This window comes from Haliaeetus albicilla, chromosome Z, assembly GCF_947461875.1.
Source record: "Haliaeetus albicilla chromosome Z, bHalAlb1.1, whole genome shotgun sequence".
Lineage (NCBI taxonomy): Eukaryota > Metazoa > Chordata > Aves > Accipitriformes > Accipitridae > Haliaeetus > Haliaeetus albicilla.
Genome location: NC_091516.1, coordinates 72,231,729 through 72,255,277, shown reverse-complemented (window position 1 = coordinate 72,255,277; position 23,549 = coordinate 72,231,729). Strand labels below are relative to the sequence as shown.

General features: G+C 65.1%; 1 protein-coding gene and 1 long non-coding RNA gene across 9 annotated transcripts in view; both read left to right on the top strand.

The window, feature by feature from the left end:
* RYR1 (ryanodine receptor 1) overlaps positions 1-23,549 on the top strand; it is a 62,923-nt gene that overhangs the window by 17,592 nt on the left and 21,782 nt on the right. For all 8 annotated transcript variants that reach the window (XM_069776724.1, XM_069776723.1, XM_069776722.1 and 5 more), the window contains 39 exons: positions 244-449; positions 1,386-1,560; positions 1,639-1,847; positions 2,568-2,944; positions 3,172-3,298; positions 4,167-4,327; positions 4,531-4,696; positions 4,827-4,913; positions 5,207-5,433; positions 6,511-7,354; positions 7,638-7,838; positions 8,802-8,913; positions 9,426-9,569; positions 10,876-11,149; positions 11,987-12,101; positions 12,191-12,323; positions 12,938-13,032; positions 13,140-13,275; positions 14,005-14,191; positions 14,566-14,677; positions 14,759-14,879; positions 15,202-15,371; positions 16,142-16,362; positions 17,055-17,145; positions 17,239-17,379; positions 18,136-18,299; positions 18,379-18,457; positions 18,757-18,846; positions 19,269-19,409; positions 19,614-19,691; positions 19,786-19,861; positions 20,098-20,221; positions 20,610-20,725; positions 21,141-21,208; positions 21,718-21,839; positions 22,056-22,105; positions 22,214-22,274; positions 22,745-22,983; positions 23,385-23,466. In XM_069776724.1, the coding sequence (XP_069632825.1) occupies positions 244-449; positions 1,386-1,560; positions 1,639-1,847; positions 2,568-2,944; positions 3,172-3,298; positions 4,167-4,327; positions 4,531-4,696; positions 4,827-4,913; positions 5,207-5,433; positions 6,511-7,354; positions 7,638-7,838; positions 8,802-8,913; positions 9,426-9,569; positions 10,876-11,149; positions 11,987-12,101; positions 12,191-12,323; positions 12,938-13,032; positions 13,140-13,275; positions 14,005-14,191; positions 14,566-14,677; positions 14,759-14,879; positions 15,202-15,371; positions 16,142-16,362; positions 17,055-17,145; positions 17,239-17,379; positions 18,136-18,299; positions 18,379-18,457; positions 18,757-18,846; positions 19,269-19,409; positions 19,614-19,691; positions 19,786-19,861; positions 20,098-20,221; positions 20,610-20,725; positions 21,141-21,208; positions 21,718-21,839; positions 22,056-22,105; positions 22,214-22,274; positions 22,745-22,983; positions 23,385-23,466 (6,322 nt within the window). The remainder of the gene's footprint in view (positions 1-243; positions 450-1,385; positions 1,561-1,638; positions 1,848-2,567; positions 2,945-3,171; positions 3,299-4,166; positions 4,328-4,530; positions 4,697-4,826; positions 4,914-5,206; positions 5,434-6,510; positions 7,355-7,637; positions 7,839-8,801; positions 8,914-9,425; positions 9,570-10,875; positions 11,150-11,986; positions 12,102-12,190; positions 12,324-12,937; positions 13,033-13,139; positions 13,276-14,004; positions 14,192-14,565; positions 14,678-14,758; positions 14,880-15,201; positions 15,372-16,141; positions 16,363-17,054; positions 17,146-17,238; positions 17,380-18,135; positions 18,300-18,378; positions 18,458-18,756; positions 18,847-19,268; positions 19,410-19,613; positions 19,692-19,785; positions 19,862-20,097; positions 20,222-20,609; positions 20,726-21,140; positions 21,209-21,717; positions 21,840-22,055; positions 22,106-22,213; positions 22,275-22,744; positions 22,984-23,384; positions 23,467-23,549) is intronic.
* On the top strand, positions 10,074-10,867 carry LOC138683842 (uncharacterized). Its single transcript, XR_011323294.1, has 3 exons — positions 10,074-10,365; positions 10,411-10,511; positions 10,573-10,867. It is a non-coding gene; the product is annotated as an uncharacterized lncRNA (long non-coding RNA).

The following is a 23,549-nucleotide window of genomic DNA, read 5'->3' as shown; positions in this document are numbered from 1 at the left end:
GGTGCATGGTGCTGTTTGGGGGGTGCAGGGAACAGGCAGGGTGCCATTGGGGGCTGCGGTGTGATCTTCAGAGATGCAGGGTGCCGTCGGGGGCTGCAGGGTGCAATTTGTGGGTGCAGAGCTGATGCAGGGTGCTGTTCTGGGGTTCAGGGTGCCCTTTGGGGGTTCAGGGAGGAGGCAGGGTGCCATGGGGGGGGTGCAGGGTGCCACGAGGGGTTCTGACACCCCGTTGTCCCCCCACAGCCGCCCAGGGGGTGCCACGGGGACGGGGGGACAAGTCTCGCATCTTCCGGGCGGAACGGAGCTACGCGGTGCGGGCCGGCAAGTGGTACTTCGAGTTCGAGGCCGTCACCACCGGGGAGATGCGGGTGGGCTGGGCACGTCCCCACCTGCGCCCCGACACCGAGCTGGGTGCCGATGACCTCGCCTACGTCTTCAATGGGCACCGGGTGAGACCCCCGGGGGACCCCCATACTCCCCCTGGGACCCCCCTTGCCCACTGGGACTCTCATAGCCCACTGGGACCCCCATACCCCCCTGGGACCCCTCTGGGACCTCCATAGCATCCCTGGGATGCCTGGACCCCCTCGGGACCCCCATACTCACCTTGAGACCCCCATTGCCCACTGGGACTCTCATAGCCCACTGGGACCCCCATACCCCCCTGGGACCCCTCTGGGACCTCCATAGCACCCCTGGGATCCCCAGACCCTCCTAGGACCCCCATACTCCCTTGGGACCCCCATAGCCCCTGACACCCCAGGTCCCCCCCATTGCCCCTGGTCCCCTCTGGTCCCCAAATGCCACCCGTGCCCCTGGTCTCCTGGGACCACCAATGCTCCCGGTTGTCCATCCCCCGTTGCCCCAGGTCCTCCCTGGTCCCCAAATGTCACCATCACCCCCAGTCCCCTATTGCCCCTGGGTCCCCATATGCCCCCAGGACCCCCATTGCCCCCCCAGGTCCCCTGGTTCCCCCATTGCCCCAGATACCCCCTGGTCCCCCCAGACGCCCCATATGCCACCAGTGCCCTAGGACCCCTGGGTCCCATCTGACCCCCTGGGACCCCCACTGCCCTCCCAAAGTCCCCTGGGTCCCCCATTGTCCTTGATGACCCAGCTCCCCCCTGCTCCCCAAATGCCACCATCGCCCCACATCCCCTGGGCCCCCCATTGCCCCAGATCCCCCCTGGTCCCCCCAGACGCCCCATATGCCACCAGTGCCCCAGGACCCCTGGGTCCCATCTGACCCCCTGGGACCCCCATTCCCCTTGATGCCCCAGGTCCCCCCTGCTCCCCAAATGCCACCATTGCCCCACATCCCCTGGGTCCCCCATTGCCCCAGCTCCCCCCCCCCCAAGCCTCTGTGTGTGTGTGTGTCCCCCCAGGCACAGCGCTGGCACGTGGGCAGCGAACCCTTCGGCCGGACCTGGCAGGCGGGGGACGTGGTGGGCTGCATGATCGACCTGACGGAGAGCCACATCACCTTCACCCTCAACGGCGAGGTCCTCATCAGCGACGCCGGCTCCGAGCTGGCCTTCAAGGACTTCGACGTGGGCGAGGGTGAGTTGCGGGGGGTCTAACGGGGACGGGGGGGTGGTGATGGTGGTCCGGGCGCTGACCCCCCGCATCCCACCGTAGGCTTCGTGCCGGTGTGCAGCCTGGGGCTGGAGCAGGAGGGGCGGCTGAACCTGGGGCAGGAGGTGGGCAGCCTGCGGTTCTTCAGCATCTGCGGGCTGCAGGAGGGCTACGAGCCCTTCGCCATCAACATGAAGAGACCCATCACCCTCTGGTTCAGCAAGAGCCTCCCCCAGTTCGTCCCAGTGCCCCCCGACCACCCCCAACTGGAGGTCAGGGGATGGGGAAGGGGGAGCCTGGGTGGGATGGGGTCGGTCCCATGGGAGTTACGGGGGGGCGGAACGGGGGAGTCCCCTGGTGTGAGGGTCCCTGGGGATGGGTGATGCATGGTGCCGGGGTGTCCCTGGTCCCCAGGGTTGGGTGATGTACAGTGCTGGGGGTCCCTGGATGTGGAGGTCTCCAGGGCGCCCCAGGGCTGGGTGGTGCATGGTGCTGGGGTGTCCCTGGTGCAAGGGGTCCCTGAGGGTCCCCGGGGCTGGGTGGTGCATGGTGCTGGGGGGTCCCTGGGTGCAGGGGGTCCCTGAGGGTCCCCAGGGCTGGGTGGTGCATGGTGCTGGGGGGTCCCTGGGTGCAGGGGGTCCCTGAGGGTCCCCAGGGCTGGGTGATGCACATCCCTGCAGAGTCCCAGGGTGTAAAGGGTCCTTGATCCCTGGGTGCCCCCAAGTTGGTCATGCATGTTGTCATGGGGGTCCCCAATACCTGAGGGTCATCCCCCCCCCCGGTGGGGTGATTCCCATCCCTGACGGGTCCCCGATCCCTGTGGGTTCCTGGGATGGGGTGATGCCTGACCCCCAACGGCTCCCCAATGCCCAGGTATCCCTATGATGGGGTGATGCCCATCCTGGAGGGGTCCCCAATCCCTGTAGGTCCCCCATCCCCGTGGATCACCACCCTTGCTGTGACACCTCGCCGGTGTGGGGGGGTCCCAACAGGTGACTAGGATGGATGGGACAGTGGAGACGCCGCCATGCCTGCGGCTAGCCCACCGAGCCCCCAGCTCCCCGGCCACGTCGCCCGAGCTCCTCTTCCTCCGCCTCAGCCTCCCCGTCCAGTTCCACCCTCGCTTTCGCTGCACCCCCGGGGCCACCCCCCTGCCGCAGGCCCCCCCTGAGCCCCCCGAGGACGTCAGCCTCGAACCCCTCTCCGAATTTGAACGCCTCCGTCGCTCAGCCGGGCCCAGGAACCCCGAAGGCGAAGGTGAGGGCGAGAAGGGGCCTGGGGGTGGTCCGGCCACCCCGGCCCCCCGGGACCAGCCCCGTGTTGAGAACGAGAAGGATGCGACCACCGAGAAGGGCAAGACCCGGAGGGGGTGAGTGGGGATGGGGTGGAGGTCACACGGCAGGTTTAGGGGGGGCATTGCCCCATCCCAGCGTTTTGGGGTGCATGGGGGGGGCATTGTCCCACGGCAGGGTGATGGGGTGCAGGAGGGCATTGTCCCATGGTGGGGTCCTGGGACAAATGGCTATGGGGTGAGCAGAGCCATGGGGTGTGTGGGGCCAGGTGCCCCACATCACACCCCCCCCCCATGCCTCCCAGGTTTCTGTTCAAGGCCAGGAAGACACCATTCACGCCCCCCCCTGCAGTGCCCACTGTCCCCCGTCTCGAGGAGGACGTGGTCCCCGACGAGCGTGACGACCCCGAGGTCATCATGAACACCACCACGGTAGGTGGGGGGGTGGCGCCCCCCAAATCCCTGTACTGGTGTCTCCATCCCTCCTTTTGGCACCCTGACCCGCACCTCAGCATCCTGCTCTCCCCATCCCAGCAGCCTGTGGTCCCCATCCCTGTGGTCTCCATCCCTGTCTACCATCCCCATCCCCTGTGCCTTCATCCCTGTCTCCATCCCTGTCCCCTGTGCCTGCATCCCTGTCCCCCATCCTTGTCCCCCATTCCTGTCCCCCACCCCTGCATCCCTGTCCCCATCCCTGTGGTCTCCATCCCTGCAACCCATCTCTGTATCCCTGTCTCCATCCCTGTGGTCCCTGTCCCCCATCCCCACATCCCTGTCTCCCATCCCCGTCCCCTGTGCCTTCATCCCTGTCTCCATCCCTGTCACCTGTGCCTGCATCCCTGTCCCCCATTCCTGTCCCTCACCCCTGCATCCCTGTCCCCATCCCTGTGGTCTCCATCCCTGCAACCCATCCCTGTATCCCTGTCCCCATCCCTGTGGTCTCCATCCCTGCAACCCATCCCTGTATCCCTGTCCCCATCCCTGTGGTCTCCATCCCTGCAACCCATCCCTGTATCCCTGTCTCTATCCCTGTGGCCCCTGTCCCCCATCCCCCTCCTGGTCCCCATCCCCGTCTCCATCCCTGTCCCCTGTACCTGCATCCCTGTCCCCCATCCTTGTCCCCCATTCCTGTCCTCCACCCCTGCATCCCTGTCCCCATCCCCATGGTCCCTGTCCCCCATCCCTGTATCCCTGTCTCCATCCCTGTGGTCCCTGTCCCCCATCTCCATCCCTACATCCCTGTCCCCCTCCCATCCCTGTCCCCCCTCCTCACGGCCCCCCCCGACCTCTCTGCCCCCAGTACTACTACTCGGTGCGGATCTTCGCGGGGCAGGAGCCCTCCAGCGTCTGGGTGGGCTGGGTGACCCCCGACTTCCACCAGCACGACCCCACCTTCGACCTCTCCCGCGTCCGCACCGTCACCGTCACCATGGGTGATGACAAGGGCAACGTGCACGACAGGTACCACGGGAGCAGGGGTGGGGGGGACATCGGGGATCCGATGGGGGGGGCAACGAGGAAGAGGACCCCCAAACTGAGATCCCCAAACTGTCATCTCCAGGGGGTGATGGGGAAGGGGTTCAGGACCTGGGGGGGGTCCCTTGAGGGGGCAATGGGGAAGGTTGGCCCCCACAGCCCACCCCCCCCTTTTCGACCCTCCCCAGCATCAAGCGGAGCAACTGCTACATGGTGTGGGGGGGGGAGTTTGCCAGCACCACGCAGCAGGCGCGGGTCAGCCACACCGACCTCGTCATCGGCTGCCTGGTGGACCTGGCCACCGGCCTCATGACCTTCACTGCCAACGGCAAGGAGATCAACACCTTCTTCCAGGTGGGATGGACCCCCACCTGCACCCCCCCCCTTGCACCCCATGGCCCCCCACATGGGCTGGGGTGGGTTCTGTCACCATCCCGGGGGCTCGGCAGCTCCATCCCTGGTCTCAGCGCCTTCGTCCGTGCAGGTGGAACCCAACACCAAGCTCTTCCCGGCCGTCTTCGCCCTCCCCACCAGCCAGAACGTCATCCAGTTCGAGCTGGGCAAGCTCAAGGTGACACCTGGGTCCCCCCTCTGCCCCCCAGGTCACCCTTGGGGGAGGTAGTGGGGTCTGTGGGGAAATAGTGGGGTCTGGACCAAGGGGAAGCTAGACCCCCTGTGCTGGGGGTCTTTGGGTCTAGACCCAGGAGAACTGGGACCACTGGGGAGGTAGTGAGGTCTACAAAGGGTTGTGGGGTCTGTAGGAGGGACTGAGGAGAACCTGGGGGTCTTGGGGAGGAGGGGGAGGGCAGCAGGCGTCCCAGATGCCCAGGTCCACCCTGTCTCACACCCCTTGTGCCCCCCCAGAACATCATGCCCATCTCGGCTGCCATGTTCAGCAGCGAGCGGAAGAACCCGGAGCCACAGTGCCCACCGCGCTTGGCCATCCAGCTCCTGACGCCCGTCACCTGGAGCCGTATGCCCAACGAGTTCCTGGGCGTGGAGACCACCCGCCTGAGCGAGCGGCAGGGCTGGGTGGTGGAGTGCACCGAGCCCCTCGTCATGATGGCCCTCCACATCCCCGAGGAGAACAGGTCGGGGACCCCCGTCCTCCCCATCGCCACCCTAGGGGACCCCAGCATCCTGGTGTCCTGCCACCCAAGGGACAGAGGTGTCCTTCCCCCAGAAGACCCTGATGTCTTGCCCCAGGGGACCCTGGCATCGTGTCCCAGAGGACCTGCATGTCCTGCTCCCAGGGGACCCCGATGTGTCCCAGCCCCAAGGGACACCCATATGTCCTCCCCTGAGGAGACCCTGACGTTGTGTCCCATCTCCTGGGTACCCAGGGGTCCTGTCCCCTGGGGATCTTGGTGTTGTACCCCCAGGAGACCCATCCCCAGGGGACATAATCATCCCATCCCCAGGGAATCTAGGTGTTGTACCCCCAGGGGACACAGGGGTCCAGTCCCTGGGGGACTTAGTCATCCCATCCCTAGGGGACCAGGGTTCCATCCCTGGGAGACCTCAGTGTTGTACCCCCATGGGACCCCGAGGATCCACCACTGGGGGGATCACCTAGTCATCCCACCCCCAGGTCCAATCACTGGGGGACTCAGGGGTCCCATCCCCAGTAGACCTCGGTGTTGTGTCCACAGGGGTCCCATCCCTGGGGGACCTCAGTGTCATGTCCCCTTGAGTCCCATTCTCGGGAGACCCAGGGGTTCCATCCCCAGGAGACCTCTGTGTTGTGTCCCTGGGGATCCCGTCCCCAGGGAACCCAAGGAACCTGTCCCCAGTAGACCGGGGTGTCCCATCCTCAGGGGTCCCCAGAGTCCCATCCCCAGGAAACCTCTGTGTCGTGTCCCCAGGGGTCCCATCCCCGGGGGACCATGGTGTCATGTCCCCTTGAGTCCTATTCTTGGGGGACCAAGGGGTCACAATCCCCAGGGGACCCAGGGAACCTGTCCCCAGGAGACCTGGGTGTCCCATCCCCAGGGCCCCCCAGAGTCTCATCCCCAGGAGACCTTGGTGTTGTGTCCCCAGGGGTCCCATCCCCGGGGGACCCAGGGGACCAGGAGATACAGGTGTCATGTCCCCTTGTGTCCCATCACTGGGAGGGCCCCAGGCGTCCCATGCCGACCCCCGTGTGTGTGTGTCCGCCCCCCCCCCAGGTGCATCGACATCATGGAGCTGTCGGAGCAGCTGGACCTGCTGCGGTTCCAGTGGCACACGCTGAAGCTGTACTGCGCCGTCTGCGCCCTGGGGAACAACCGGGTGGCCCACGCGCTCTGCAGCCACGTGGACCAGGCGCAGCTCCTCTTCGCCATCGAGAGCCCCGAGCTGCCGGGACCGTTGCGCGCCGGCTACTACGACCTGCTGCTGGCCATGCACCTCGATGCCGCCCAGCGCGCCCGTGCCTCCATGAGCGCCGAATTCATCATCCCCATGACCGAAGCCACCAAAAGCATCACCCTCTTCCCCAACGGCGGGCGAGCGCCTGGACCCCCTGGCGTGGGTCCCAGCGCCTGTTTGCGACCCCAGCCCCATTTTGCCGAACCTTGTTTCGTCTTGGCGGCCGGCAGCGGGCGGGCGCCGCTCAGTCCTGGCATCCCCTTGGGGGCTTTGGGGGCTCGGGCCATCAGGATGCTGGCGGAGGCGGTGGCCGGCGGGGGACCCCACGCCCGGGATCCGGTGGGCGGCAGCGTGGAATTCCAGCTGGTGCCAGTGCTGAAGCTGGTGTCGGCGCTGCTGGCCGTGGGTGCGCTGGGGGACGAGGACGTGCGCCGTGTCCTCCAGATGATCGAGCCCAGGGTCTTTGGGGAGCCTCGGCGGGAGGCCCCAGCCGATGGCGAGGAGGAGGAGGAGGAGGCGCGGAGGAAGGCCATCGAGGCGGGGGAGATGGAGGAGGAGGAGGAGGAGGAGAAGAAGGAGAAAGAGGAGGAGGAGGAGGAGGAGAAGGAAGGGCTGGAGGAAGGGCTGCTGCAGATGAAGCTGCCTGAGTCGGTCAAGCTGCAGGTGAGATGACCCCCCCGGGGGGGGGGGGGTGTCTCACAGCCCTGGGTGGCCCATGTCCCCTCCCTGGGGTGCCTGTCCCCATGTCCCCTTCCAGTGCAACCACTGTCCCCATCCCCAGCTTCCATCCCCAGGGACCCCCAGGAGGGTCCCCAACTCCCCCCAAGCTCCCCGGTCACCCCAGTTGACAGCATCCCTGGGGACCCCCCCCACCTTGTCTCCCCCCCCACTTTGGGGACGCACATGTCCCTCTCCCCGTACCTCCCCGCTGACGCTGCGGGCGCAGATGTGCAACCTGCTGCAGTACTTCTGCGAGCGGGAGCTGCAGCACCGCGTGGAGGCCATCGTCGCCTTCTCGGAGCGGCACGTGGAGCGGCTGCAGCGCGACCAGCACCGCCGCTATGGGCAGCTGATGCGGGCGCTCACCATGTCGGCCGCCGAGACCGCCCGGCGCACCCGCGAATTCCGCTCGCCACCCCAAGAGCAGGTGGGGAGGGGGGACGGCCGCTGGAGAGGGGTCACCCGTGGGGATGAGCGTGGGGATGAGCGTGGGAAGCTTGGGATGTGTGTGGGGACATGGGACACACATGGGGACCGGGGACACCCGTGGGGACATGCACGGGGAACGGGGATGTGCACGGAGAAACGCGAAGGGATGTGCACGAGGATGTACGTGGGAAACCAGGACATGCACGGGGACATGGGACATCCATGGGGACACCCATGGGGATGAGCGTGGGAAGACGGGACACGCATGGGGACATGGGACACGCACGGGGACTGGGGACACCCATGGAGACATGCATGGGGAACGGGGATATGCATGGAGACATGCGCAGGGATGTGCACAAGGATGTGCGTGGGAAACCAGGACGTGCACAGGGAGATGGGACACCCATGGGGATGAGCGTGGGGATGAGCGTGGGAAGCCAGTACATGCGCAGAGACACGCGTGGGGAGTGGGGACACCTGTGGGGACAAGCCCGGGGATCCAGGACCTGTGTGAAGACATGCATGGGGACATGGGGACGTGCACAAGGATGTGCATGAGGATGTGTGTGGGAATCCAGGATGTGCACAGGGACATGGGACATGCATGGGGACACCCACAGGGATGTGCATGGGGACATGGGGACCCACATGGGGATTGGGGACACCCGTGGGGACATGCACGGGGAATGGGGACTTGCATGGGGACACCTATGGGGATGTGTGTGGGGATGTGTCTGGGAACAGGAATGTGCACGGGGACATGTGTGGGGACACAGGGACAGGGACAAGGATGTGCAGAGGGAAACAGGGACATTTATGGGGACACACAGGGACGTGTGTGCGGGTGTGGGTGTAGGGTCACAGGGATGTGCATGGGGACATGCGTGGGGTGATGGCTGCGGGACGGGTCCCGCTGACCCCAGTGTCCCCCCGTATCCTCCTGTGTCTCTCCCTCCAGATCAACATGCTGCTGCAGTACAAGGGGGGGGCGGACGAGGAGGAGTGCCCAGTGCCCGAGGACATCCGTGACGAGCTCCTTGACTTCCACAATGACCTGCTGGCACACTGCGGTGAGACGGGACCCCCCCCGGCGCACCGGGACTCCCCCCCTCCGGGCATAGGGACCCCCAGGGGCACAGGGACACCCCCATCCTGGTGGTGGGGCGACCTCCTATCCCAAGACCCACTGGGGACAAGGGGACAACCCCATCCCAGGGGCACAGGGACCCCCACCCAGGGTATGGAGACCCCTACCCCCCTGGGGACATTGGGGGACCCCCAATCCCTGGGGCATGATGACTCCCCTTTTAAGGCCCTCCCCCCCAATGTAAGGGGAATGCAGGGTCACTCTGTGCAATGGGCCCCCCCATCCTGGGGTGCGGGGACCATCCAGGGGTGCAGGGGCAGCCCCTGGGACAGCCACAGAGACAGCCCCCCCTCCAAGGCACAGGGACCCCCATCCTGGGACCCTGAGGGGAGGGCATGGGGACCCTCATCCAGGGAGCCCAGGGAACCCCAGGAGTGTGGGACACCCCCTGCTTTGGGGACATGGGCCCCCCTGTGACCCCCTGTCCCTCTCCAGGCATTGAGCTGGCGGGCGAGGAAGAGGAGGAGGAGGAGGAGGCGTCCCTGCGGCAGCGGCTGCTGGGGCTGGTGCAGAAGGTGGTGGGGCTCCGGGGGACAGCGACAGAGGAGGAGGCACCCCCTGAGGAGCCACTGGTGCCCAGTGAGGGGGGGACGGGGGGGGTGGGATGGGGTGGCCCCTGGGTGCCCACTCAGATGTCCCAAGGTCATGGCCAGGCTGTCCCCAAGGTGCCAACCGAGGTGTCCCCAAGGCACTGGCCAAGGTGCCAACCAAGGTAGTGGCGGGCTCAGGCTGTGCCAAGCTGTCCCCAAGTTGCCATGCATCTAGAGTTGTCCCCAAGGTGCCAACCAAGGTGTCCCCAAGGCATGGCTTGGGCCATTGCCAACTGAGGTGTCCCCAAGGCACTGGCCAAGGTGTCCCCAAGGTGGTGGCGGGCTCAGGCTGTGCCAAGCTGTCCCCAAGTCGTCACTCATCTAGAGTTGTTCCCAAGGCGCCTACCAAGGAGTCCCCAAGGCAGTGGCAGACTAGGGCTGTGCCAAGCTGTCCCCAAGTCATCATTCATCTAGAGCTGTCCCTAAGGTGCCCACCAAGGTGTCCCCAAGGTGCCAACTGAGCCATCCCTGAGGCACAGCTAGGTTGTCCCCAAGGTGCCAACCAAGGTGTCCCCAAGGTGGTGGCAGGCTCAGGCCATGCCAAGCTGTCGCCAAGTTGTCACCCATCTAGAGCTGTCCCCAAGGTGCCAACCAAGGTGTCCCCAAGGTGGTGGCGGGCTCAGGCTGTGCCAAGCTGTCCCCAAGTCGTCACTCATCTAGAGTTGTCCCCAAGTTGCCCACCAAGGTGTTCCCAAGGCAGTGGCGGACTAGGGCTGTGCCAAGCTGTCCCCAAGTTGCCATGCATCTAGAGTTGTCCCCAAGGTGCCCACCAAGGTGTCCCCAAGGTGCCAACTGACCCATCCCTGAGGTATGGCTAGGTTGTCCCCAAGGTGCCCACCAAGGTGTCCCCAAGGCAGTGGCGGGCTCAGGCTGTGTCAAGCTGTCCCCAAGTCACCACCTATCTAGAGCTGTCCCCAAGGTGCCAACCAAGGTGTCCCCAAGGCATGGCTTGGGCCATTGCCAACCGAGGTGTCCCCAAGGCACTGGCCAAGGTGTCCCCAAGGCGGTAGTGGGCTCAGGCTGTGCCAAGCTGTCCCCAAGTCGTCACCCATCTAGAGTTGTCCCCAAGGTGCCTACCATGGTTGTCCCCAAGGTGGTGGTGGGCTCAGGCTGCACCAAGCTGTCCCCAAGTTGCTATGCATCTAGAGTTCTCCCCAAGGTGCCAACTGAGCCATCTCCAAGGTGCCAACCAAGGTGTCCCCAAGGTGTTGGGGGGCTCGGGCTGTCCCCAAGCCAGCAAGCAGCCCTCCCCATCCCCGCGGGGCTGCCGCAGCTCTCCGCCGTTCATTGCCCAGGCACGCTGCAGGAGCTGATCTCGCAGACGATGGTGCACTGGGCGCAGGAGTCCTTCATCCAGAGCCCCGAACTGGTGCGCGCCATGTTCAGCCTCCTGCACCGGCAGTACGACGGCCTGGGGGAGCTGGTGCGCGCCCTCCCCAAGGCTTACACCATCAGTGCCCTCTCCGTCCCCGACACCACCGCCCTCCTCGAGTGCCTGGGCCAGATCCGCTCCCTCCTCATCGTCCAGATGGGCCCCGAGGAGGAGAACCTCATGATCCAGAGCATCGGGTGGGTGCCCGGACCATGCCGTGGGCACCCTCTGTCCCCTCCATGGGCACCCCGTGTCCCCTCTGAGCCCCTCGCATCCCCCCTCTGAGCACCTCGCATCTCCATCCAGACCCCTGTGTCCCCTCGGAGCACCCCATGTCCCCATCAGAGCACCCCACATCCCCATCCAGCACCCTCTGTCCTGTCTGAGCACCCCATACCACTCTCTGAGCACCCCATTTCCCCTCTGAGCACCCCACGTCCCCCTCTGAGCACCCTGCATCCCCATCCAGACCCCTGTGTCCCCTCTGAGCACCCCACATCCCCCTCTGAGCACCCCGCATCCCCGTCCAGCACCCTGTGTCCCCATCAGGCACGCTGCATCCCCATCCAGCCCCCATATCTCCCGCCGAGGCACCCTGCACACCCTGCCCAGGCACCCCACATCCCCACCCAGCATCCTGTGTGTGTCCCCCCCCGGGCACCCTGCATCACCTCCAGACATCCCACATCCCTGTCCAGCACCCTACAACCCCCCCCCAGACTCCCCACAACTCCCTCCAGCACCCACTGTCCCCTTCCGGCACCTTGTACCCCCCAGGCACCCCATGTCCCCTCCCTGGGCACCCCATGTCCCTCTGTGCCCCCAGACACTCCCCCTCCCCTCCCTTCCCCCCCATATCCCTCGCTGCCCTCCCAGCACCCCATATCCCACCCTGGGCACCCTCACTCCCCCCTGGCACCCCCACATCTCCCCTGGGCACCCCGCTTTCCTTAGCCTGGGCACCTTCTGGACACCCAGGCACCCTGCAGTGACCCCCCCACCCTGTGACCCTTTTTGCCCTCCCCCCCCCTCAGGAACATCATGAACAACAAGGTCTTCTACCAGCACCCCAACCTGATGCGTGCATTGGGGATGCACGAGACCGTCATGCAGGTGATGGTCAGCGTGCTGGGCGGCGGAGAGTCCAAGGTAAGCCCCCACCCCTGGATGTCCCCAACCCCGTGTGTCCCCTCTGGTGGCATCTGACCCCCCTGGTGTCCCCCCCTTCTCTTCCCCAGGAGATTCGGTTCCCCAAGATGGTGACCAACTGCTGCCGCTTCCTCTGCTACTTCTGCCGCATCAGCCGGCAGAACCAGCGCTCCATGTTTGACCACCTCGGCTACCTGCTGGAGAACAGCAGCATCGGCCTGGGTGAGCCATCGCCCCACCATCACCACCCCCCCCGTACCCCCCCCCACCCCTCATCACTCCCCATCCCCTCCCTGCCACCCCTGCCCTGCCTGCTGCCAGCAGCATCCCCGGAGAGATGAGTCCTCCTTGTCCCCTGCATCCTCCAGTCTGGCACCCTGGGGTCCCTGTATCCCAAATTTGGCACACTGGGGGTCCCTGCATCCCTAAACTGCTACCTTGGGGGTCCCTGTATCCCTAACCTGGTACCCTGGGAGTCCCTGCATCCCTAAACTGGTACCCTGGGCGTCCCTGTATCCCAAATTTGGCACCCTGGGGGTCTCCGTATCCCTAACCTGGTACCCTGGGGGTCCCTGTATCCCTAACCTGGTACCCTGGGGGTCCCTGTATCCCAAATTTGGCACACTGGGGGTCCCTGTATCCTGTTGTACCCCCCCAATTTCACACCATGGGAGGGGTGTTCCCGCACCTCCAACCTGGTACCCTGGGGGTGTCCCTGCACCCCCTGATCCCAGCCTGGCCCCCCAGCCCCCCAGCAGCCCCGGGTGCCCACAAGCCACATCCCCCTGCCCTGTGTCCGCGCACCCTGACCCCCCCCCCACTCCCCCTCCCCAAAGGTATGCGGGGCTCGACTCCCCTGGACGTGGCAGCCGCCTCCGTCATCGACAACAACGAGCTGGCGCTGGCGCTGAAGGAGCAGGACCTGGAGAAGGTGGGTGCCCTGGGGACTTGGTGGGGGGACATGTCCCCTCGTGCAAGGTCCTCGTGCGAGGGAGGTCCTCGTGCGAGGTCCCTGGGTGAGGTGGGTGCCTGCCGCAGGTGGTGACATACCTGGCGAGCTGTGGGCTGCAGAGCTGCCCCATGCTGCTCTCGAAGGGGTACCCCGACATCGGCTGGAACCCCTGTGGGGGCGAGCGCTACCTCGACTTCCTCCGCTTCGCCGTCTTCGTTAATGGTGAGCTGGGGGGGGGGAGGTATCCCTGGGGGGGGTTGTCTGGGTGCCCATCCTGGCACCCTGGGGGTCCCTGCACCCCCATGTCCCCATCTGTGCCCCCTGGGAGTCCCCGTGTCCCCATCCTTGACCCCCCCTCAGGGTGCTGCACCCCCATGTCCCCAGCCTGGCACTCTGGGGGTCCACACATCCCCTTTATGCCAGCCTGGCACCCTGGGGGGGTCTCTGTGTGCCGAGGCTGGCACCCCTGGATCCCTGTGTCCCCATCCTGGCACCGTGGGGGTCCCCATGTCCCCTCACCTTCACCTGGCACCCTGGGGGTCCCTGTGTCCCCATCCTGGCACCCTGGGGGTCCCAGTGTCCCCTCACCTTTGCCTGGCACCCTGGCATCCTGGGGGTCCCCGCATCCCCTCACCTCCACCTGGCACCCTGGGGGTCCTTGTGTCCCCATCCTGGCACCCTGGGGGTCCCCGTGCCCCCTCACCTTCACCTGGCACCCTGGGGGTCCCTGTGTCCCCATCCTGGCACCCTGGGGGCCCCTGTGTACCCTTGCCTTTGCCTGCCACCCTGGGGGTCCTTGTGTCCTCATCCTGGCACCCTGGGGGTCCCCGGGTCCCCTCACCTTCACCTGGCACCCTGGGGGTCCCTGTGTCCCCATCCTGGCAGCCCGGGGGGTCCCTGCCCATCCCCAGGGGGTCCCTGGGGGTCTCTGTCAGCCCACTGGTGCCGCAGGGGAGAGCGTGGAGGAGAACGCCAACGTGGTGGTGCGGCTGCTGATCCGGCGACCCGAGTGCTTCGGGCCGGCGCTGCGTGGCGAGGGGGGCAGTGGGCTGCTGGCTGCCATCCAGGATGCCCTCCACATCGCCCAGGACCCTGCCCGCGACGGGCCCACCGGCAGGAGGGAGCGGCGGCGGGAGCCGTGTGTGGGACGGGGACAGGAGGGGATGGATGGGATGGGAAGGGATGGAATGGGATGGGATGGGATGGGAAGGGATGGGATGGGAAGGGATGGGATGGGATGGGATGGGATGGGATAGGGGCCACTGGGGTGGGCACGGCCAGGGGGGTGGCTGGGGCTGCAATCGCCCCTGTCCCCAACCCTGCAGGGATGCTGGGGGTCCCCATGATGCCCCCATCCCATGACCCCCCTCTCCCCATGCTGCAGGGATGCTGGGGGTCCCCATGCCAGGGTGATGCTTGGTGGTCCCTCACCCTGTGCTCCCCACGCTGTTGGGATGGTGGGGGTCCCCATGATGCCCCCCCCACACACCCTGATCCCCCTGTCCCCCACAGGTTTGGGGGCGAAGAGCCGCCTGAGGAGAACCGGGTGCACTTGGGCAATGCCATCATGTCCTTCTACGCTGCCCTCATCGACCTGTTGGGTCGCTGTGCCCCTGAGATGCACGTAAGGAGCCGGGGGGGACACACATGGGGGGGGGACACAGCCGGTCCAGGCCTGGTGTGACCCCCCCATCTCACTCCCCAGCTGATCCAAGCGGGCAAGGGGGAGGCTCTGCGGATCCGAGCCATCCTCCGCTCCCTCGTACCCCTCGAGGACCTGGTGGGCATCATCAGCCTCCCCCTGCAGATCCCTGCCCTTGGCAAAGGTGGGTGCCCGCGGCGGGGGGGGGGGCACGGGGTGCTCAGACACACTGGGGGGACATGGGGGTGCCCAGCGGAACGGGGACTGTGGTGCTGGGGGGGGACACACACCAGGCTTGGGGGACAGACTGGGGTTCCCAGCCAGACTGGGGGGGGGGGCGCATAGGTTTTGGGGGGACAGGGGGATGCCCAGGAAGACTGGGGGGGCACCGGGGTGATCCAGGGGCAAGCAGCCCCCCTGGAGGGGCGGGGTGGGCACAGGCAGGGCTGTGGGCAGGGGCGCAGCCTCCCCCCAAGCACTGCCGCCCCCCCCGCCCCCCCATCCAGATGGCAATTTGGTGGAGCCGCGGATGGCGGCCAGCTTCGTGCCGGAGCACAAGGCGCCCATGGTGCTCTTCCTCGACCGCGTCTATGGCGTCGAGAGCCAGGAGTTCCTGCTGCACGTGCTGGAGGTGGGCTTCCTGCCCGACATGCGGGCAGCTGCCTCCCTCGACACGGTAAGACCCCCGGCCGCGGCCCCGACTAACCCCTGGGGTGGGTCTGGGGTCCCCTTAAACCTGCCCTGCCCCATGGGATGGTTCTGGGGTCCTCCCCATCTGCCCTGTACTTATTGCAGCGACTGAATTAAGCGCTCAAGCTGTCTGTACGAGATTCCGTTTATTTCACTAAAGTGTCGAACCTATGTATGTTTCAACAAGGATCTGGGAAGAACTAACGGCATCCAGCCCACACTCCTAACACCGGAGCGCGTATCTGGCTGGGCTGGGATGTTTGCGAGTCCTCAGAACAGTTAAAGATAAAAACATTCCGTACACACACTGGTGACTGTCTCCAGCCACATCTTCCCAGGCGTACGCAAAGCCATCCTCCGACCTGACTTTGTAAAACTAGTTCTTCGAGGGCTTGGCACGACAAATCCTAACGTTCGCTCTTGAAAACGAATGCCGGGTGTTCTGAGCTGCTCCCACACTCATGGGGTGGATATAGGGTCCCCCCTATCTGCCCTGTCTTCATGGGATGGGTATGGGGTCCCCCAAATCTGCCCTATGTGTTGGATATGGGGGGCCCGCAGGTGCCCGCCTACCCTGCCCTATGCGATGGGTATTGGGTCCCCTAAACCTGCCCCGTGGGGTGGATTTTTGGTCCCCCAAATCTGCCCTGCCCCATGGCATCCCTTTCCCACAGGGTCCCTCTGTGGGGTGAGTGGGGGGATCCCCCTGTCCCATGGGGTCCTGACACCCCCTGCCCAAACTGCCCCCGCCACTAGGCCACCTTCAGCACGACGGAGATGGCGCTGGCGCTGAACCGGTACCTGTGCCTGGCGGTGCTGCCGCTCATCACCAAGTGCGCCCCGCTCTTCGCCGGCACCGAGCACCGTGCCATCATGGTGGACTCCATGCTGCACACCATCTACCGCCTCTCCCGCGGCCGTTCCCTCACCAAGGCCCAGCGCGACGTCATCGAGGAGTGCCTCATGGCTCTCTGCCGGTGGGACCCCCAAAACCCCCATCTCACCCCCACCTATCCCCCCAAGCGCCGTGATATCCCCCATGCCTCTGCATCCCCCCCAAACCCCCATAGCCCCCCTGAACCCCTGTGTCACCCCCATACCCCTGCCTACACCCCATACCCTGATATCCCCCCCATACCCCCTGCAGCCCCCCCATGCCCCCCCTATATCCCCTCTATATGGCTGCATGCTCCCGTATCCCTTCTCTACCTCTGTATACCCCCTATATCCCCTCTACACCCCCCTATATCTCCTCTACACCCCTGCATACCCCTATATCCCCTGTACACCTTCTACATTCCTTCTATACTCCTTTATACCTCTTATTTTTGCTCTACAACCCTCTATATTCCCTCTGTACCTCTCTACACCTCCCTATATCCCCTCTATACCTCTACACCCCCTATATCCCCTCTATACCACTTCATACCTCCTATATTCCCTCTAACCAACCTATATCTTCTCTATACAACTGCATATGCCCTATAGCCTCTCTAACCCCCCTATATTCCTTCTATACACCTGCATACCCCCTATATCCCCCCTACACTCCCCATAACCCTGCCTACCCCCTATATCCCCTCTACACCTCCCCACACCCCCTATGTCCCCTCTACACCCCCTCTGTCCCCCCCTACACCTGCCCTATATCCTTCTATACCCCCCCTAGGTACATCCGTCCCTCCATGCTGCAGCATCTCCTCCGCCGCCTGGTCTTTGATGTCCCCATCCTCAACGAGTTCGCCAAGATGCCCCTCAAGGTGAGCTGTGGGGAGAGGGATGACGCTGGGGGGGTCCCGATGATGAGGATCCTCCCCCCCGCTTCACACTCTCCTCCACCGTGCCCCCCCCAGCTGCTGACGAACCACTATGAGCGGTGCTGGAAGTACTACTGCCTGCCCAGCGGCTGGCCCAACCAGGGGGTCAGCTCAGAGGAGGAGCTGCACCTCACCCGCAAGCTCTTCTGGGGCATCTTCGAGTCCCTGGCACACAAGGTCTGGGGGGTGGACGATGGCAGGGGATGGGGAGGAGGGAGGGAATGCGGGAGTGGGGATATCAGGGGCTGGTGGGGATGGGGACATGGGGATGAGGATGATGGGGACATGTGGATGGTGGGGATGGGGACATGGAGATGGGGATGATGGGGACCTGGAGATGGGGATGATGGGGACACACAGATGGGGATGATGGGGACATGGGTATGGGCATGATGGGGACACGGGGATGACTGGGATGGGGACATGGGGATGGGGATGATGGGGACATGGGGATGATGGGGACACAGGGGTGATGGGGACATGGGGATGGGGATAATGGGGACATGGGGATGATGGGGATGAAGACATGGGAATGGGGATGATGGAGACATGGGGATGGGGATAATGGGGACACACGGATGGGGATGATGGGGACATGGGGACAGGGACATGGGGATGACTGGGATGGGGACATGGGGATGGGCATGATGGGGACACGGCAATGATGGGACACAGGGATGGGGATGATGACAATGCAAGGATGGGGACAGGGTGGTGGGGATGATGGGGACACAGGGGGCTGAGTAGGATGGGGAAATGGGGATGGGGACATGGGGATGATGCGGGTGCGGGGATGGGTACATCACAGCGAGGACATGGGGATGATGAGAATGCAGGGACAGGGACTTGGGGGGATGAGTGCCATGGGGACACGGGGATGGGGACACGAGGGGGCTGAGCGGGATGGGGACACCCCTTGTGCCCCCCGCCCAGCGGTTCGATGCGGAGCTGTACAAGCTGGCCATGCCGTGCCTCTGCGCCATCGCCGGTGCCCTCCCCCCCGACTATGTGGACGCCAGCTACTCCTCCAAGACTGAGAAGAAGGCTTCTGTCGATGCTGAGGGCAACTTTGACCCCAAGCCTGTTGAGACCCTCAAGTAGGGTCCATACCAAGCCCCCCCCCGGCCCTGTCCTGGTTCGGTCCCACCCTGACCTCCCCACGTCGTCCCCCTGCAGTGTCATCATCCCAGAGAAGCTGGATGGCTTCATCAACAAGTATGCGGAGTACACCCATGAGAAGTGGGCTTTCGACAAGGTGGGGACCCCCCAGCCCCCCTGCCAGCATCTGCCAGACACCCCCAGAACCTCCCTGGTGTCTCTGCATCCCCCCAGACCCCTGTGGTCCCCCCAGGACCCCTCCACCTGCATGATCCCCCCAAGGACCCCCCTTTGGCCCTCATGGTCCCCCCCTATACCTGCGTGACACCACTGCGCTCCTGGGACCCCCACCCCAAGTTCTTCCTGCTCCTCTGAGCATCCTGGACCCCCCCACCCTTGCATGTCAGCCCCCTCCGCTGTCCCAGAGCCGCCCATGATGTTCCCATCACTCGGCAGATCCAGAACAACTGGTCTTTTGGGGAGACAGTGGATGAAGAAGCCAAGACCCACCCCATGCTGCGACCCTACAAGACCTTCTCTGAGAAGGTAATGTGTGTGTCCCTTGCTGGGACCAGGCTGGGACCCCCCCCAACCCCAGCTGGACACCCCCAACCTTGCCCAGATCTACCAACCCCATCCATCTCCCTCAACCTCATTGAGATCCCCCAACACCATCTGTCGCCCTCAGCTTCATTGAGATGCTCCCAAACCCATCCATATCCATCCCCTTCAACCTCATTGAGATCCCCCATCCCAGTCTGTCCTGCCCCCAGCCCAGTCCTGACCCTCTAACCTCAACTGGACCACCCCAACCCCATGCAGACCCCTCAGCTCTCTCTGAACGTCCCCCAAACCCCATTTGACTTCCTGGCTCTGTCCAGACCCCCCAGCCCCATCTAGACCCTCCTTGGCCTCCCAGCTGGGGGGCGCCCAAGGGCACGCCATGATCCCCACATCTGCCCCCCCAGGACAAGGAGATCTACCGGTGGCCCATCAAGGAGTCCCTGAAGGCTATGCTGGCCTGGGAGTGGATGGTGGAGAAGGCCCGTGAGGGCGAGGAGGACAAGGTGGAGAAGAAGAAGACCCGCAAGATCTCCCAGTCTGCCCAGGTGGGGTCTGGATGCCTGGGTCCGTCCCCCCCCACCGAGAACCCCTGGCGCTCAATGAAGTCCATGGGATGGGGAAGGAGCACCTCAGTCACCTGGGGATCAATGGGGTCCATGGGGTGGTGAAAGGGCACCCCAGATACATGGGGGGGGACAATGAGGTCCATAGGGTTGCCCCCACCCCATGGTGCCCACGTCCTCCCCCAGGCCACCTACGACCCCAGCCACGGCTACAGCCCCCAGCCCGTGGACCTGTCGGGGGTGACGTTGTCCCGGGAGCTGCAGGTGAGTGTTCCCGTGTGTGTCCACCCCCCACCATGCCACCCCCCCCCTCCCTGCCAGCTCGGACCCCCTCCCCACCTCATCGTGTCCCCCCCAGGCCATGGCAGAACAGCTGGCCGAGAACTACCACAACACCTGGGGACGCAAGAAGAAGCAGGAGCTGGAGGCCAAGGGTGAGCACCCCCCATGTCCCCCGCACCGTATGGGCATCCCAGGGATCTGGGCAGCCCCCCCCCCCCCCAAGTGGATGCACACCCATCGGTGCTGCCCCACCACCCTCCATGGGTTGTCCTTCTCCCTGCATCCCCCACGGGTGCTGCCCCCATGGGTGGTCCTCTCCCCCTGCTTCACCCCCCATGGGTGGTCTTCTCCCCCCCACCTCACCCACGGGTGCTGACGGATGTTCCAGGGGGGGGCTCGCACCCCCTGCTTGTGCCCTACGACACGTTGACGGCCAAGGAGAAGGCGCGGGACCGCGAGAAGGCGCAGGAGCTCCTCAAGTTCCTGCAGCTCAACGGCTACGCTGTCACCCGGTGGGTGGGGGGAGGGGGGGGGAACCAGGCATTTGGGGGGGGGGCTGGGGACAAGGGGGCTGGGTGGTCTGGGTAGGGGTGGGTGTAGGGAAGAGGAGGTTTGGGGGGGCTGGAGGGTGCTGGGGGGGGGCTTTGGGGACATTGGAAGGGATTTGGGGGGCCAGCGGGGTGGGGGTCTGCAGCCCCCCCCGCCTGAGCCCTGCTGGAGATGGGGATCTGGGGGGGCACACAGTGGGGCTTGGGGTGCAGACATGAGGGTGGTGTTTTGGGGTGCGGGATGTGGGCGGTCTGGGGGTGCGCTGCTGCCCCCCTCTCTCCCCCCGGTTGTGGGGGTGGGTAGGATGGGGAATTGGGGGTGTGAGGCCCCCCCTGACCCCCTCTGCCACAGGGGGTTGAAGGACATGGAGCTGGACACGTCCTCCATCGAGAAGCGCTTCGCCTACGGCTTCCTGCAGCAGCTGCTCAAGTGGATGGACATCTCCCAGGAGTTTATCGCCCACCTGGGTACGGCCCCAGGACCCCCCAAATCCCTTGGGAACCCCTCCTCCCCGAGCCTCCTGGGACCTTTCTGGTCCTCTCCTGAGACCCCCTTAGACCTCTTTGAGACCCCCTCGGACCCCTTGAGACCCCCTTGGACCTCTTTAATACCCTCTTGAACCCCTTGAGACCCCCTTGAAACCACCTTGAGACCACCTTGGACCTATTTAAGACCCTCTCAAACCCCTTGAGACCCCCTTGGACTTCCTTAAGACCCTCTTGAACCCCTTGAGAGCCCCCCCCCCCGAGGTGCCCCTGGCATCTCTGGACCCCCCTGCCCAGTGCTGCCCCAGACCTCTCAGGGTTCCCTGGGACCCCCCACCTGCTTGTCCCCATGTCCCCCCGCCGTGTGTCCCCTCCCTGACTGTCTGCCCCCCTCCAGAGGCGGTGGTGAGCAGCGGGCGGGTGGAGAAATCCCCCCATGAACAGGAGATCAAGTTCTTCGCCAAGGTCAGAGGGACCCCAAAGTGTGGGGGGGAGGAACCCAAAATGGGGGGGCCCAGGTGTCTGGAGGATAGGGTGGCTTTGGCACAGAAACCCCATTAGCCCCCCCACCCCAGGGAGATGGGCAGTGGGGTGTTTGGGGTCTTCTATAGGGTGTTTGGGGTTTGTATGGGGTGTTTGGGGTCCCCATGGGCTGTTTGGGGTCCCTTACTGCGTGTTCGGGGTCTCTGTGGGGTGCATATGGTATGCAGGTGCTTGGGGGCCCCTTTTAGGGGTCCCCATAGGGTGTTTGGGGTCTCTATGGGGTATTTCATGTCCCTATGGGGTGCATATGGTGTGGGGGTCCTAGGGGTCCCCCTAAAAGGTCCTTGGGGTCCCCATAGGGTGTTGAGCTGTTCCTTAGAGGTCCCTATGGGGTATTTGGGGGTATGCATTGGGGTCCCTTATGGGGTGCTTGGGGGGGTGCATTCCTTAGGGGGGGAAAGTCCCCCCTGACCCCTACCTATCCCCCCCAGATCCTGCTGCCCCTCATCAACCAGTATTTCCACAACCACTGCCTCTACTTCCTCTCCACCCCAGCCAAGGTGCTGGGCAGTGGTGGGCACGCTTCCAACAAGGAGAAGGAGATGATCACCAGGTGGGGGCACCCCTGGACCCCCGGCCACAGGGCACCCAGACCCTCAGCCCCTTGGGCAATGGGGATGCCCCATCCCACCCACCCCCGCTCTTGGGGGGCTCAGGGGGGTCCCCCTGTGCCCCATCCCCTGGCCGAGGGGACGTGGGGTCTACACTGTCCCCTCGCTGGGGGTCTTTGGGACGCCCACTGACCCCTCCATCCCCCATCCCCCATCAGCCTCTTCTGCAAGCTGGCCGCACTCGTCCGCCACCGCGTCTCGCTCTTTGGTAAGGGGACGTGGCCAGGGACCCCCACAGTGGGGGGGGTGTGTGTGCAGGGGGAGCGGGCGGTGCCCCGGTGGCACCTGAGCCCCCCCTCCCTGTCCCCATCCCCAGGGACCGATGCACCGGCCGTGGTGAACTGCCTGCACATCCTCGCCCGCTCCCTGGATGCCAGGTGGGATGGGGTCCTGGTGCCACCACGGTGCTGTCCTTGTCCCCACCATCCCCACTGTGTCCCAGTGCCACCACGGTGCTGTCCTTGTCCCCACCATCCCCACTGTGTCCCAGTGCCACCACGGTGCTCTCCTTGTCCCCACCATCCCCACTGTGTCCCAGTGCCACCATCCCTGTCCCCACTGTGTCCTGGTGCCACCCTGATGCTATCTTTGTCCCCACAGTCCCCCCTGTGTCCCAGTGCCACCATTCCTGTCCCCACTGTGTCCTGGTGCCACCCTGATGCTATCTGTGTCCCCACAGTCCCCCCTGTCCCCACAGTGCCCCCATACCCATTCCTGTCCCCCAGTACCCAATGCCACCCTCATCCCAGCACTGCTGGGACAGCAGCCGTGTCCCCAACACTGCCCACGCGTGTCCCCGGGGGGGTGGCCATGCCGGTGCTGAGCGTCCCATCACTCCCCCCCCCAGGACGGTCATGAAGTCGGGCCCCGAGATCGTCAAAGCAGGGCTGCGGTCCTTCTTCGAGAGCGCCTCCGAGGACATCGAGAAGATGGTGGAGAACCTCAAGCTGGGGAAGGTGACGCAGAGCCGCACGCAGGTGAAGGGGGTGGCCCAAAACATCAACTACACCACGGTGGCCCTCCTGCCCGTCCTCACCTCCCTCTTCGAGCACGTGGCGCAGCATAACTTTGGGGACGACGTCATCCGTGAGCCTGTGGGGACAGGGGGGACACCATGGGGACGGAGGGACACATTGGGGACAGGGGACTCAGCAGGGATGTAGGACATGGGGAGATGTTGGGGACAGGAGGCTCAGCAGGGACATGGGACACGGGGGCATGTTGGAGACTGGGGGGTCAGCAGGGATGTGGGACACTTTGGGGACAAGGGGACACTTTGGGGACAGTTTAGGGACAGGACGGCACATTGGTGATGGGAAGGTGGTGGAGATGGGAGACTCTGGGGACTGGGGGGCACTTTGGGGACAAGAGGACGTAGTGGGGACAGGGGGACCGGGGCCAGCTGGGGGTGCTGGGGCAGTTTGGGGGCACAGGGACCCCCTGGGTGTTGGCGACACCCCAGCCCTGACCGTCCCCTGTCCCCGCAGTCGACGACGTCCAGGTCTCCTGCTACCGCATCCTGTGCAGCATCTACTCGCTGGGCACCACCAGGAACCCCTACGTGGAGAGGTGCGGGGCTGGAGGGGCCACGTCCCCCCAAAACCCCTCTGCCTGCAGACCTGGGGGTGCTTTTGGAGTGCGCCCGTGGCTGT